The sequence below is a fragment of the Parasteatoda tepidariorum genome, chromosome 6 (genome assembly GCF_982258835.1).
Source record: "Parasteatoda tepidariorum strain Cologne lab strain chromosome 6, Ptep-v5.0, whole genome shotgun sequence".
Lineage (NCBI taxonomy): Eukaryota > Metazoa > Arthropoda > Arachnida > Araneae > Theridiidae > Parasteatoda > Parasteatoda tepidariorum.
This window is the reverse complement of record NC_141760.1, coordinates 39,531,170-39,547,702: the sequence shown is the minus strand read 5'-3', so window position 1 is coordinate 39,547,702 and position 16,533 is coordinate 39,531,170. Positions and strand designations below refer to the sequence as shown.

Below are 16,533 nucleotides of genomic sequence, written 5' to 3'. Positions count from 1 at the left end.
CACAAAACAGCCAATCAAAATTGAGAACGCATGTATGTGAAAAGGTAATAATTTTTAATAATGCTGTCAAAAAATACAAAACACAAACTGACCTCAAATAAAACTTAGAGGACTTCGAATCAAATAATTAAGAAAACTCTACTATTACATTTATAAAAAGGAAGATTTATTAACTCAACATCAAAATTATAACTTCGCCATTCCAAAAAAAATAAATAAATAAATAAATAAATAAACATCTCGCATTTGTTACGTAAAGCTATAAAAAGACCGAACGATTATTTATGCAAACGATTATATATGATTATTATGAACTAAACTTTATGCAAACGATTGCTTATGACGTCATTAGATAACAGTGTCATTAACACAATATTATCCAGTGTTTATTAATAATTTTGAGTGGCAATGTAAAAAGATAGTAGTAGTAGTAGATAGTAGAAACATTTTATAATAAAATGCTTGTTTTGATAGAACGCAGTTATTTATTTTAGAATTCCAATATATTTTAATAGCTGTAATAGCGCAGCAATTATCGGGGGATGGCGAGCGGCAGTGAGCAGGGGGCGGAGCCCTCTCTTTAGACCATTTTTTGGGCTTATATACATTCATTGCTTTGTTTATGAAATTTCTTAAAGTGTTCCCATGTATTTTCGTGCTGTCTAGAGAAAATATAAAAAATAAGGTAAACAATTATAAGACGGTGAAGACATAGTTCAAAGGTTCATTTTAATACACAAACAAGTTTCTGTTTTTAAAATCATTTTTGGTAGCATAAGCTGACCGCTATAGGAAACCATCGTTTTCTTGAGGCGACTCTTCAACATCATCTACTTCAAAGTATTCTTTGTTCATCAATTTGGTACAAGATGTGAAAAACTCTTCACGAAAACAATTTTTGCTAAAAATGGGGAAAATAAAATTTTTATTATAACTCATGCATATTTTATTCAAAAAAAATATTAGACTTGTTTTTAGAAAACTCCTGATTGCATAAAAATGTTTATCAATGAAAATAATAATCAAATTTAAGGGAATAAAATCTTCCGAGCATTTTAATGTAAATTAAAGCGTTAAGTCCGTTGTAGGCCAGAAGGGTCAAGGAGTATAACTCCATAATTTCGTGACCAACAGTATGATTATGACAGTAATGCCAGCATTGAGATCCCTGGTTGTCTTTACTTCCCAGAAAAGCTGGCACGCAACGATCTGAAATTGACTGGAAAAAACGTATACCGCGTAATGCACCCAAATGTATGCATCAATGTACAATGTTTTTTTTTAAAACTAAAATGAGAGAGAGGTTGAGTCGAATTCTAATTCAAATATCCAATCAATACTTACCTAAACATATACAAAAATAGCAATGCAATATAGTAAATAAATTTTTAAATAGTTAGGGAATAAATATATCTAAAGAATAGGAAATGATGGTAGATAACAATTGAAGGACTTGTGAGCAATGTAATGACAACCCACATTTTCAAAGAGTTCAGAAGGATAATTTTTACGAACGCTTTGGAAGAGATTTTCTTGCTGGAAATGAAATGTGCTGGCTAAATATCTATCGTAGTTACACTAGGCGACAGTTTGTTGTAAAAGTTGCACTCTTTGAATGAAAGAGTTGCTTATAAGTATATTATATAAAGATCTTCAAATACTTTATTATTTTAACTTATTTTAAAAACTATAACGCAAATTATTTTCAAAAATTGATTTTTGGTATAGTGTGAAAAGTGTAATCATCGGGATGTTTTAGCTCATAGAAAAGGGCATCACAAATATATATCCTGGAATTCAAACCCGGGACTAAGCTGCAATTGATCCATCTTGGTAATGTCTTTTTTAAGCCCGTGTTTTTTAACTTGAATAAGGGCTTTAAATGAATCGAACTTTGTAATGGGCACGCGAGCAGGGGTAACAGTAACTAAATCAATAAATACTATGAATAATAATGTTTTTGTTTTAATACTTTCTATAGGGGCCTGTCTAGTCGAACTGTTTTGCCTTCCCTCCAATTGCTATTTAAAATGGAGGTAGCGGGTATGAATCAAATCTTAACCTTGGATGAGTAAGAATAAATAAATAAATAAATAAATTTTGTTTAGATACATATACAGGCTCGTATGCTTAATGTAAAGAATTGCAATGGCTCTTCTTTGCATTAAGCATACGATCTTAGTTGTTGTAATGGCTTGCTTTTGCCAAATTCAGAACAAATAGCACAAAAATAAGAAAAATAGCACAAAGATGTTAAATCCGTTACCTTTGTGTATGAGAGCGTATGATGAATATACACCAAAGAGCCATTACATTATGACCACCCTCCATCTATAACAATGGGCTCGCCCAGGTTTCCATGGTTTCTCGCCCAGGAACAATGTTTTCATGGGGCTCATTAGGACCCATAATCCTCATAGAACAATCCCTGACGTCTGTAAGCTACTTGAACATAGTTGCAGACCAGGTTCACCCATTCATGGCAACAGTTTTTACTGCCGGGGATGGTGTATACAAACAGGATTATGCACCATGTCATAAGGCTCGAATCGTCATGGATTGGTTCGAGGAGCATTCCAGTGACTTTCAAGTCATGTCATGGCCCCAAAATTCACCTGACCTTAATCCAATAGAGCATTGTGGCACACTACCTATCAGCATCTTGTGGAATCAAGGCCACGGCGGGTGCTAGCAGTTTTGAGGGCTATAGGTGGTCCTACATGTTATTAGCAGGGTGGTCATAATGTAATGGCTCTTCAGTGTATATTACTCCTCTAATACAGTGAACCCTATAACCCTATTGTTGTTTTTCTTGCAATTAATGTTAGAGAACTTCCTCACCGTGAGGTATTACTGTTCCGCTAACAGCTCTAACTGTAGTTGAATAGTATTAGAATTCCGGTATAGTACTGGAAGTATATTCTTGCTCCAAAATGTGCTTTCTGATTTTCAAATAAAAAAGTATTTTTAGTTGCTCTTTATATTTACAAGGAGACCCACATATGTGTGTAAATAAATAAATAAATCCTACTATTCTCTTAAAAATGGTTTAGTTTGACATATCCTTAGTTTGATAACTTTAGTTTGATATATCTAAATTTAGTATCTTTAAGACACTTTAATTAAAAGTTTGAAGTCATCGTTCTTGTCCTTTCCGCTTGTTATAATTAAGAAATGCATGAACATACAAAATAAATAAAAAAATAATTCATCGTTATATATTTCTTGTCAACAATTAAAATAAATCATAGTGTTAAAAGATAATTACTAATCTATTTGGTAAAAGGCATGGACATCAAATGGTTCAAATTTCCAAATAAATGGTAAAATGAGTGGCAAATCTGAAGAACATTTTATAATGTTTTTGTGATACTTTAAATCACAGTAATAATGGCACATTTGTTTATATAAAATTACGTTTTAGTTTTGTATTTTTACTAAATGTGTCATAATAAGAACTATAATTTTTGAAATCGTGAACTCCGGTAAGGAATGGAAAAATTAATAACTAAATGGTTTAAATACCGTATATTTTGGTTTAATTATTGGAAAAAGTATTTTTTTTTAAAACCAGATATACTTTTACCATACAAATAAGGTAATTTTGCCAGAATTTATTTCACCGCTTACAGGTTCTTTTTTAAATTCTTGTGAAAATTTCTGTTGTTCAATATAAGAAAATTTTTTACATACCTGCATTTTTCAAAAGTCGTTTCATTTTTCAGTTCATCAGTGCAGAACTGGCAGACTTTCTCATTGTTTGCAAAAAGTTGTGAGTCAAAACCAACTGGACAATTGAGATCTTCAGGACTAAATGCCAAAGTTGCTACAAATACGCCAAGTAGCAGCAAAGCAGAATTCAATTTGTTCATTTTCTATCTTGAGAGAAAAATATTGAAAATCTCAATAAAGCACTGAATAGTTATTTTTATCATAACAGTCATTCAAATATTAAATAAATTATCTCAAGAAGTTGAAGTGGAAATGTATGCTTGGTTATGTTAAAACTTCATCAACTTCAAAAATTAAGGTTGAAGACAGTCTGCATTTCGAGCATTCATTCATTTAGAGACGCTTGTTTCATGACCCTCTTACATGTAAATGGTAAAAACAAGCCAAATTTGAGAGAATAACAGCAACATTGTCACTAAATAATTAAGAAATGTGGCAAGAAAAATCCATATATCAGAGCGGAATGACAGTGGTCAAAAGAGGTGAATCATAACAGGATATTGTTCCAAGCGGAATAACATAAAATGACGAGTCAATATTATTACAAGGGCATCAAAATTTCCAATGAATGAACCAAAATTAAGGAGAATCAAGATAAGCCGGTGCGACAGGGATTGAAAAACATTTTAATGTGAAAGTGTCTTGTAATTAAATGTAAACCAAAGGCTCTAACAACACGTGGTAATAGATTATTTATTGAATTTTCGATGACGGACATACCTGTGATCCGGACATATATTACCCATTGTAGATCAGGTTGCATTTTTAAGGTATATGGTAAATCCCAGGCGATAATATAAAACCTTGACTTCATTAAGCAAACCAAATGTCATTTAAAATTTAGATTAAGGAAGCATAAAAGTTTGTACGCCTTCAAGATTTCGACAAATAATTCATCGTTGTTCCTTGCTAGAACCTTGGCCATAATATTAACTTCGAGAATGCCAAAGTTTCTTCAATCCTGTCAGACCTGTCCTCCTTAATGCTCTGGACTCTTCTTCTTTTTTTCTTTCCATATGATGCCGATGTTCTTGTTAATGACAGTTTCTGCTCCTCCATTTTGTTTGGAAAGGTATCGTACCCTGATTTTTCTCCACTGCAGTGTTAAATTTTTTTACTTTTCTTTAAAAAAAATCTGTTAACTTTTCATTATTCACGTGTTGGTGATTCTTGTTTTGAAGACTGTTATTATGTTGACTTTTTACAACTTAATTTTGGAAGCTAATTAAGTTTTTCTTTTATTCAAACAGTACTTTTAAAATTAATATCTGCTATATATATCTGAGCATGAGTTATGAGACGGTTTGAAAAATGTTTAAACATTGCCTCCAGAAGAAGTAATATTTTAGATAATGAAATTTTGCGTATTGTCTTTTTCTTCTTCTTTTATTTACTCTAAAAATAATGAAGCTGTGGACGTAGAATATCGTTTTTTTTACTGTTGACAGGAAGGCAGAGTTAATGATCTAAGTTCGGCGTTAGTTTTTTATCGCCATTTTAATCTACACCGAAACGAAACAATGAAATATGACGAAAACTAAATTTAATGTCGCATAAAAAGCTTTATCTTTATGGAAAAAGAAATAGCAACAAAATTCAAGTTGAATTGCAGTAATAAACTTGGTATTTTTGATTAAACTTCCATTTTCAAGAGCACCGTGTTCAATTGTTGCGTTTGCATCATTTCCTCTTTTAAAACTAATGTCTTTTAGTAACAACAAATTTATAACTCCTTTGGGGGCTCATTGTATTGTGTCTCTGAGCTTCTTATTCTGAGCAGAGATAAAAATGCCGTTTAAAAAATTGAATACAGCTTAAAATGCGCATTTCAGAAGACAGACATAACTCAAAATACGTCTATAAGAAAAGGAAAATTTGATTCGTTTTTAAAACTTCCCTGAAGAATTTATTTTTTAATTAATGAATTAATGCAGCGGTTCCGAATAGGGGTATGGAGTATGGTATATTTTGACAGAGCCCCTAGTTCATGAATAAAATTAGTAGCTGTGAGCAAAAAACTAACCAAAAAAGTTGTAACGATAATAGACTGTAAATTAATTTGATCATATATAATGTGAAAAATAAAACTTATTCAGTCACCGCTTTACTAATAAGAAACTTCAAATTATAAGTTTTATGCCAAAAAGTTAAATTTGCAGGCCTGGAATGACATTTAGACTAGTTCTGATTTTTTTTTTGTACGAGTCAAAACATATAAAATACGCTGGATTATAGTTTGCAGAAAGAATTGTTATAATTGTTGAGAAAAACATAATACGTTATTCCAGAATTTGATTATTTTACATTAAAAATTTTAATAAGAAATAATAATGAAATTTTTTATTAAATGTATATCGTTTTCATAATTTATTCAATATATTGTTATTAGAAGAAATATCGCTTGAAAAAAAAATTTCGTGTTATTTTGTGTTGTTAGCTTAAATCATTTCATGAAACTAACAATGATGGCAAATTAATGATGATTTGCTGTTTGGATATAAATAAAAAGACAGGTTTCAAAAATTATTTCTTGTTTAAAGAGTTTAAACTGTCGGAACCCTTGTAAAGCTTTTATCGAACTCCAGGGTTCCTTTTGGAAACCGCTTAGTTAGTGGAAATAAGTAAAAACGCAAGGCAATAAGCACAGCTTTTAAAAATTTGTTAGGCTTTAAAAGCCAACTGTTCTCACGGGTCCTTTAAATACATAAAAGTGGCTTTTAACCAACATCGTACGAATTTGAATTTTTTTACTATCACTTTATTTTTTATTATGCTGAATATTATGAGATTACTTGAAAAGTTACATCTATGATATATCTTTGCCACCCTGACTTCGAAGTACACGACTTTGACCCGTAATGATTTTGCTTTAGTGTTTAAAAAAATAAAGAAAAATAAGCACGAGATTGTTCATTTAGTTGTTAATTCCACGGAAGGTCAAATAATATGGCAAGTATTTTGCAATATTAATTGTAGTCGGCATAATATTGCAAAACTTCTTAAAAGTTCAGACGACATTTTTCAAAATTCTATTTCTCGGTAACTAATTGGCGGATTTCGCCCAAATTTTGCATTTTGCCACTTAAAATTTTATAACTTAAAATGACATAAAAATTGTATACGTTACAATTCTAAATTTTTTCGACTATTATTAAATAAAATAATAAATATTAATTAAAAGTTATAATTTGCACGGAATTATCTTTGGATAAATGAATTTTATAATTGTGTGCAAAAATTATTATTATTTTTTTTTTGGAATTGCTTAAAAATTTCTTGAGATACAGTGAAATACGCAAAAAATAAAATTAACATAAGGGTTACCAACTTTGGATCTCTCTCCTGAACAAGCTATTGGGACCATCTTTCCCAGATTGTGTCTACCCCTGACATTTTGGAGGTTAAAAATATATCTTTGAAAAAAAGGTAAATTTATTCAGAGAAGGTTCGTTTTTGCACCTGATTTCGTAACTTAAAAAATATTGTCTGCAATAACTAATTAGCATATTTTTGGTAATTTTTTGTGTGCTGTACTACCACAGCTCTCACTTGTTTTGAATCCGTTTCTCTTTATTTTCTGACCTATATGTACAATACAAAAGAAGGGTGAGTTAAAAAATAACTTTAGAGCGCCTTGTTTAATGATCAGATTTACACACATAAAAGAAAATCTAATTGACTTAGAGTGTTGACCTCATGTATGCTAAGGTACTGTGAATTAAGTAATGAAATCAGACAGAAAAAGTGTACATTTTTTGAATAAGCATGCCTTTTTTCGACAAATTTTAATTCTTTCTATTAAGAAAAATGGAGTCTAGCCTGTAACTCGAAATTATTCTAATAGTCTAGTTAGTATGGGGATCGAAAGTTTTATTTCATTAATTACATTTTTTGAATGTTTCACACTGTCCCGAGAACTTTCTAAATTAATCGAGAACATTTGCACTAGCAGCGCCTGATTATAGCCTAGGCCCAATAGGCATGGGCCCACAATTTCTGAAGAGCCTGAAAAAATAGTAAAGGTTAGCTAGCTTTGTGTTGGTTAAAGTACTAAATAAAAAATAATTATAGCTTACAGTAAAAAATAATTCAGCTAATCAGTGACTTTTAGCAAAAATCGCTTATTTAAATTATTTATGGTCTCCTAACTATTTTTATTTTGATATATCATTGATTTGTTGTTTTATATTTTGATTTAATTTATAGATACATAAACTTTTTCTTAGAAAATAGTCTTCAACTGTCTGCTTTCAAAATTTCGTAGAATGTTTCTCTTGAATCATGCAGTTCAATAGATTCTTTTTTATTTTTAGGACTACTCTTCAGTAATTTAGTTTCAAAAATGTCTGGTAAGGGGCCCAGAAAATTTGATGGGCCTTGGGCCTGAATTTGCCTTGATCGGTCCCTGTGCACTACCTAATCCTTGGATAAATTAGTGCGAAAAATAAACTTAAATAATTACTTATTGTTTAATATTTAAAAAAAAAAAAAAAAAAAAAAACTGGCAGGCTGAAGTTTAGCGATATTTCCGGGCTGGAGTGTTCAAAAGTAAAGAGCCAAGAAGACTTATTTTTTTAACTCTAAATCATGTTCAGTTCTTAATCTATACATCAGATGGCAGAATCAGACTATTTGTAAAGTGATTAGAGATAGTTAGTTTATTTTAAACTAGATGTCAGCACTAAACTAAATAATAAGTTGAAAGTAAATAGGAGGCTAAAAATTAGTCACGGAATTAAAAATGAGCACTACGTGCACTTCTTGAATAAAAATAAAATACACCTTTATGACCGTTTTCCTCAAAATTAGAGATCATAAAATCTATATCGTACAGAACGCAGATTTCTACATAATTTTGAAATAGGCAATTTTTAAGAATTATATTTATGTGAATTTTTTTCCTAATATTTCTTCAGAAATAAAAATCTAAAAATAATGCTTATTTAAAATTTTTAGCATTAATAAACTCAAAATCACATACTTAGTAATTCTGTTAAAAAATTTTATCCATTTAAAATCACTTTTAATTGTTTTGATAAATAAAAAATCAATTGTATTTTTTATTTATTATTTGTGTATTACTTGTGGAATTACAAACGATTGAACAAGACTTATTATTGTGAGCAAAAATTTTCGATCCGTTTAAAAAAATCTCTGGTAAATTACAAAAAACTACACAAAAAATGAAATTGACGTTAAAGGGTCTAAACTTTTGACCACACTTTCCTAAGTAAATTATTAAAACCTTTTTTTACAGATTGCGACTATTCAGATGTTTTGAGAATTAAAATTCCAAATCGGACGTAAAAGGTACGTTTAATCAAAGAAGGGGTATTTTTTTGTGATTGATTTCATAACTTGTTTAGTAGTAGTTATTAACTGACATCATTTGAGATCAACACTTTGAACCAATGAGATTGGTCGAATCGCTTATTAGAAAAAAATTATTTTAGGTAATGTTCTCCTTTGGGTCACTCTACATATTAAGTCTAAGGGGCTTAGAATTTGTGAACCATTTTTATCAATTAATTTGCCGAAAACGTGACTAAAGTTTTTCTTGCTATACATCTGTCTTATCAATCTACATGCTCATATCAAACTTAATTAATTTAATTAACTTCTCTAATTAGTAAGGTATCTTCAGTTTCTGTTTAAAAAAATTTTTTTTTTATAAAATTGGTTGTAATGGTTGGGATTTTTGTAGTCCAATAAGTCATTCTTTTAATAGTAATTTTTTGTTGTGAAAAAAATAAAATAAAATAAAAATGCATCTGAGAAAGAAAAGTTAATTATCATTCCAGGGTATTATATCTCAAAATTTTATCCTTTGAATATAAAAACGTGAAAACTTGACTTGAAAAACTAGCGATTGCAAACTTGATCCACCTTAAGTTTTAACCAATTTACATTTTTTTGCGAAATAACAAGGATAATATTTCGTACTTCTGTTTATATGACTCGTTTTTATAACCTTTATTATTCACCCTCAAAACTTTTAAATTGGAACAACAGTTATATGTTATGTTAGTAAAGTGTAACGAACTATACAAAGAGATTCATTGCACGGTTGGTTAAACTCGTAATTGTAGGAAGAATAATCAACCAAAATTTACTCAGGAATTATTACAAAACAACGCGTTGTACGAATTAATGTTGTATGTAAGGCGTCATTACCTATTTATGTGTTCTTCAAATGAGAATTACGAATTAGGTTTTGATTTTTTATGTAAAAAAATTGATTTTATCCGATTTAATTCAATATTTTTAAGTAGTTGAAAATCGGAGAAAATACAAATAATTTGCATAAAATAACCATGTAAACATAACAGATAATGTTTGTTTAAAGATCCAGACTAAAATTAAATACTCCAAAAGAACTCGACAATATTTCGTTGTTAATTTTATATTATATTATTTTTTATTTATTTAAATAAAAACTGTTAATAATCTAAATCAGTTTGTGTTAATACTAATAAGGTGTTAATACTAATAAGGTATATAAGGTATAAGGTACTAAATAAGGTATATTAAATAAGTTTCTAACATAATTTAAATCAAAGATATCCCAAATTATTATTTTCAGTTTTTTATATTAAGGTATCTGTGTACAAAAACATAAATAATCTATAACTACTTTTTACAGAATTCACCTATTGAAATAAACAGTTAGTGTTAAAAAGAAATGTTTTCAAAAATTATAAATTATCATAAAATCATATCTTATATGGTCCATTCAAAAAATTGTTTTACGTATAAGAATTTTTAAATGCTTTTGAAAAGCGGATATTTTATAGAATTTATGCCATTGTAACAGTAAAATATAGTACTAATTGTCCGAAAAGGGACAAAGTTTTCTGTCGTATACTTAAGATGTTGATGGTGACTTAAAGTGCAAGTACAAGTGTGAAATACATGTGCAAGTTAAAGAAATGTGCGTTAAGAGAATGTTACTAAATATAAATTAATTAAACTTACTTCGTAGCAATAGCCTTCAAAATTAATGACTTCTTTCAATAAATGTGTCTCCACAATGAATTGATATTACTTATATGGAAAACAAAGTTTAAGACACAGCTTTTTGCTGACAGCTTTGATTTCGACGTGACATGGGGGTTGCATTGTTTTTTTAAGTTATAACATCTGCTAACATATTTTTTGTTCATACAAAATGAACGTTTTTAGAGCATGGCTTTGAAAAATAAAGATAAGTAACGCATTTGTAACTAATTTCATTGCAATGTGAAAAAATGAAATAAATATAACATATAAAACTTCAAATTGCTTATAGAATTTAATAAAATTTTCAAGTGCAAGAAATGTGGTTTTTGATGTTCATTTTTGCTTGATTTAAATGTAATTAGGAACAGCAGAATCACTATAGTTCATTTTTAAATTGATAATAATTTTTAAATAACAATTTTCATGATGTTACAGGAGAAAATTACTATATTGTTATCATAGAGCCAGAAATGCAATAAATTTTACCTTATTCTGGCAGTTTTGACCACAGTTTTTGTTTTTCTCAGTGTATGAATACTTCGTTGTTTTAATTATTTTAGTAAATTTTAATACGTAAAAACTATATTTTTATTTATTTTTTCAAAATAAGAAAAATTATGTCCTAATACGAATACGGCTTAAAATGGAAGATCAAGAACTTTTTAACTGCATAATAATTTATTTAAATAACAACCAAAAGCTGACAAATTTTTATATTCGTTTAAAAATGATGTTTCATAAAATCTTGTTTATTTAGATCAAAGGAGTTCAAAATTTATAAAATAAAGTTTTTCAAGGTTGTAAGAGTTGTAAGTAGTAAAAAATACAACACATCGATACATAACAACCATTAATGAAAAATAATTTTAGATTATAAAAAATATTAAGTAATATAATATTTTTTGCTATTATTGGTTATTAATAAACTCAGAAAAATATTAAGAAAATTTTTGAGTCATTATAATAGATAAATCACAATTAATGGAGCCTGAATTACACGCTTATATTACATTTGATGGCCAAATGGTATCAATAATTATTCGTCAGCTTTTGCTTAATAAGCTTACACAAATTTGAGATAACTAATAGACATGTGGGACTTAATTTCGGACAATAATTTTACGGGTATTAAATTTTTTGGGAAATAAACTTTTTGTATTTTATTGTAATAATCTAAGCGGGCAATAATTTTATTTAAATTTTAAAGCTTTTTATATCAGTGGCACTTTTTATATCATGGTCTACCTAGGACTTTTAGAATCCTTTTCAAAGCTAATGTTGAAATAATAAAGTAAAATAAAGTAAAGTAAAGTAAAGTAAAGTAAATAAATAAATAAAAAAATTAAATTAAAGATAAAAGGAAGAAAGTAATTCTATTTCGAAAAGTGAAGAGGAAATTTTTTGTGAAGATAGAATTTTTTTTCCTATAATTTTTATAAAGACACAAATCTAATAGGTGATTCAATGCTGCAAGATGACTTTTTCTCAATTTCCGTTATTCGCATATACAGAATTATTATTTAAGTAATTTACTTTGACGAAAAAGTTGTCTAATTCTTATAATTTAAAAATTAAAATTGATCTGAAAAATAAGTTTCAATACTTGAAAAAAAATCAAATTTACTTCGTAGCAAACTTTAGTTATTTACTGTAATATTTTCTATACTCTAACTGAATCGTTTGCTTAAATCATTATACAACTGGGTTAATGTTTTATAATTCAAAAAAACACCATCCACAAATTTTCGTATTTTTTCTCAGTCTACCCACGGAGAAAAAAAAAATCTGTGAAATTACGGTAATAACGTTTCGGGTGAGAAAAAAAAAGGAAAGAAAAGGAAAAGTAAAAGGAAAAGAAAAAAATAAGTAAATATATATATATATATACAATATTCAAACCATTTTTGGTGTCTCCATAGCTTTTAGTGCTCCCATAGAGCCTGGAACATATTAAATGGTACAATTTTCTGGTAGTTCTAACCACATTTTTTTCTCTGTGCATGAATGTACACTTTCATTGATGTTTTTCAACGAATTTTTTTTCTTAAACGTATTTTAGAAAACTACTTTAAAAAGTAGACAAAATTCAATTTTGCATTTCATATGAAATAAAATTCAAATTATTAACATGAGTATAATATTACACCTGAATTATTTTACAACTAACGTCAAAGTATAGTTTAATAAATAAATCTAATTAATTTTATCTAAATCTAATCTAATATGTAAAATCTAGTCTAATATGTAATGATTTCCTTTAAAGTTCCACAATTGTAAAAAAATTATTCTACGTTGTCTGACGCAATGCTCTTAAATTTGTGTCACATATCTGCGATAAGTAGATGGTTTTTTCCATTCATCTTTGTGACAAAGACACAACCGCATGTGACAGCATAAAAGCTGGAGTTATATTAATTCATTTCACAAGACTACAGGATTGCACTATAAATGTTACATTTTAAGTGATTGTGAAATGTTACATTGAGTTGTACTAGAATTACCTAAAACTGTTTGCTTTTTCCAGATTCTTATTGAGCAAAATATTTTTATGGATGAAGTTTCCCCTTTCTTTTAATTTCTTTTAAAGTGTTCTTACAAGTTTTAAATGAACAACGTGTTGTTTTAAAACTATTTACAACTATTTCATTTTTTTCTAGATTTTAATGGTACAATATATTTTGAAGGATAAAGACGCTTTTTTCTTTTGATTTCCTTTTGCACTAGAACACCCTACCTAAATAAAATAATAAAGTTAATAAAGGGTTACATATTAGTTTAAATTGAATTACGAGAGTTCTAAGTATGTATCTTTATTATATGCATGCTCAATATCAACTCGATCTCAGCAATATTTTATTTGTGCAATCACGATTTTATCTATTTGAGATTTTGTTCCTGCAAAACCTGTATGAATTACTGTAGGAACAGTAATTTCAAAGACTTTGAAATAATTGTTCGTACAGTAATTAAGAGTCTCCGCATCTCTTTCATGATGCTGCTGATAATATCAATGCGGAAAATGACTTTTGTTCTGTGTTCTTTTTCTTCTTTCATTTCTTATCTTGGAACTCTTTTATACTCAAAGAAGTATTAGTTCTATTAAAAAAAAATACTAAGACAAATTTAAAAAAAAGTAGATTTACGGGAAAAAGATGAATTTACAACTACGCGAATGAAATTAAATTATCTTAACGCTTCAAAGTATTTTCCTGAATTCATAATACTTAAAAAAAAAAAAAAAAAAAAAAAAAAAAACTTCGAAAAATATTGAATCTTGCTTGACAGACATGGAAGACTTAAATAAAATAAACATTAGCAGATAAAACACAGATGTAACGCTTCATTTCTGTTAACTTTTTTATCATGGTTTCTACGTTCAATAGCTTATAAATTTTTTCTCAAGAAATTTTCTTAGAAGATGATTAAAAACTTTCAACTTAAGTTCAAAATCATCCCCTTTAAAGATATTTTCTTAAGCTTGACCGGTAATTATTATTATTATTATTATTTTAAAAAAACAACACATTTAAAAATCAACTAAATATCCATAATTTTTTTTTTCCTTTTTAAAAAAATAAAAACAGAATGCAATAAAACGAGAAAAATCTCTTCGATTTTCTTTTTAAAAAAAATCTTTAAAAAATACTTTTAAAAATGATTACTCTCCTTGAAAAAAATATCTAAAGAAAAACTGGTAGGAATGTGTAAAAATATTTTACGTATTGAATATATATAATAACTTAGTAAAAAAAAATATTTTTGTGATTTGTATATGTAACATACAAAATTAAAACTGACGAAATAAAATACTTTAAGTTGCTTTGATAATGTTTTAACTGGGATAATGCTGTGTGAAAAACTTTGAAACCTATTTTTGCCTAAAATGAAAGAAATTTGATATTAGGATATTTATTTAAGAAAGAACATTCTAATATCTACTAAATGTGGTAAGAATATGTAACAATGTAACTTTAAAATATGAGAGAGCAGCACCGAGCAAATTATTTCTAGAGAATTAAAAGAGATAATAAAAATATTAGCTCTTCATAAAATTTCAGTACTGCCAGTGCTGCCATCTGTTACACGATGTCGGGTAATAAAACTCAACAGCGGAAATTTTATATTTTTAAAATGTTAATGATTTTTCAGGTTTTCCTGCAAATTTTTTGAAGGTTATTTCATTAAATTATAAAGCATGTTATTTTGCATTAATTCCGTATATAAACTATATTTTGATCTAATATGTGTTCTTTTTGTTTTGATAAAGTATATGTTCATTTACGTTTAGATAAAATATATGTTCCTTTAAAATGTAAAAGTAGGGAGGGGGGATCTTTAAAGGGAGGAATGCATAAAAATTCGCTAACAATGAATTTTAAAACACATTTAACTCGTCAACATTGTGATTTAAATAATTTTATTACAACTCCTCTCAATTATAAGCTATTATGGTTTTGAAAAACTAATCAGACTAAACTAATAATTTTAAATGATTCATCAAATCATTTAAAATGATAAAACTAATCATTTTAAATGATTGATGCCAGCTTGATTTAATTTGTGATCAAACTACAGAAAAATATTAAGTTAACTATATTTCGTTTCTTTTCTTTCTCTTGAATACATTTTGTTGCTATAATTTAGGAAGTTATTTTGTTTATTCCCTTTGATTTTATTTAATTGAGTTTGCAATCTAATTTTGAACCACTATAAATAAGCGTGGGACGTAAATATATATTCATTATTTATTAAAATAAAGACTTCACAAAATGTGTGTTATCAAAAAGTTCAACTTATTAGAAAGACAACTTTCATTGTGAAAACATAGATTACGGTGCATCACTGTAAATAGTTCATATGTAACTAATATATGGTGCATTTTTTCCCCTTCAATATCATGCGCTAAAATATTTTCTAAGCAAGAAATTAAGGTTTTGAATTTATGTAAAACCATTCTGTAACTTCTGCTTGATATTTAAGCTTCCAATTTATGCGCCTCTTAATATTATCCAGGGTACGAGTACGAGCTTTCATGTTCTTTTCTGTTGATGGATGCGTTTCATAAAACTCTTGAACCTAAAGGGAAATGTGTTAATTTTTAATGATAAGAAAAATAATTAATCTTAGTTTTCAAATAAATAAATGAAAATGCATATAACTTTCTCATTAAGAATGTACAGAATTCTTAATGAGAAAGTTTCTCATTAACCAACTTTCTCATTAAAAATCCAACTTTTCAATTCAAAATTTATATATTGTATTTTACATAGGGTAGAGTACTTTATATTATGTAATGTATACAATAGCAAGTGTAGTATATTTTATATTATGCAATGTATACAATTTATATAAACTAAACTAAACTCAGTGACGCGACAGCCCATAGAGGGCCAAGGCCTACTGTGCCCATCTCAGTTTTCTTGACCTTGCGCCCTAGGGTGCAGGAGCAGATGTTCCGGTCAGGTGATCAGCCGAACGCGGAACCCCCAGTGTTTAGTTCCCAAGCATGCATGGTTATCGACCCACTGAAGGGATGAAAAGCTGAGTCAACCTTGCCCGGTCCGAGGATCGAACCCAGGACCTGTGGCACGATACAATTTATATAATGTAATATATTTCAAGATTAACACAATCTAAACTCACCAAAAAGTAAGAAATCATCATTTTGATAATAAAGGTTTCCTATGGACGGTGTTTCAATATAAATGTAAACAACATCCTCGAGCTCTTGACCTGCTTGACTTCCCGATAGTAAGCATACAACTGCGTACTACAGCTTATTCTGAGACGCGATATTTTAAA

At 28.4% G+C, this 16,533-nt stretch overlaps 2 protein-coding genes across 4 annotated transcripts in view; both read right to left on the bottom strand.

Annotated features, from left to right (window-relative positions):
* Nucleotides 1–710: 710 nt before the first annotated feature.
* On the bottom strand, nt 711–10,862 carry LOC107444037 (alpha-latrotoxin associated low molecular weight protein SGV150-311). 2 transcript variants are annotated; one of them, XM_021146865.4, is made up of 3 exons: nt 10,708–10,862; nt 3,694–3,879; nt 711–901 (listed from the first exon to the last, which is right to left on the bottom strand). In XM_021146865.4, the coding sequence occupies exons 2-3, from the start codon at nt 3,870–3,872 to the stop codon at nt 787–789; spliced, it is 294 nt and encodes a 97-aa protein (XP_021002524.2). In that variant the 5' UTR covers nt 3,873–3,879; nt 10,708–10,862; the 3' UTR covers nt 711–786. The 2 variants fall into 2 exon arrangements, with proteins under 2 accessions (XP_021002524.2, XP_015913571.2); XM_016058085.4 differs by having other exon boundaries at nt 3,694–3,875; nt 10,708–10,788.
* Nucleotides 10,863–15,460: 4,598 nt separating this feature from the next.
* Nucleotides 15,461–16,533, bottom strand: part of LOC107444067 (glutamyl aminopeptidase) — a 34,736-nt gene continuing 33,663 nt past the window's right edge. For both annotated transcript variants that reach the window (XM_087165682.1, XM_087165681.1), the window contains one exon: nt 15,461–15,807. In XM_087165682.1, the coding sequence (XP_087021808.1) occupies nt 15,658–15,807 (150 nt within the window). In that variant the 3' untranslated portion in view covers nt 15,461–15,657. The remainder of the gene's footprint in view (nt 15,808–16,533) is intronic.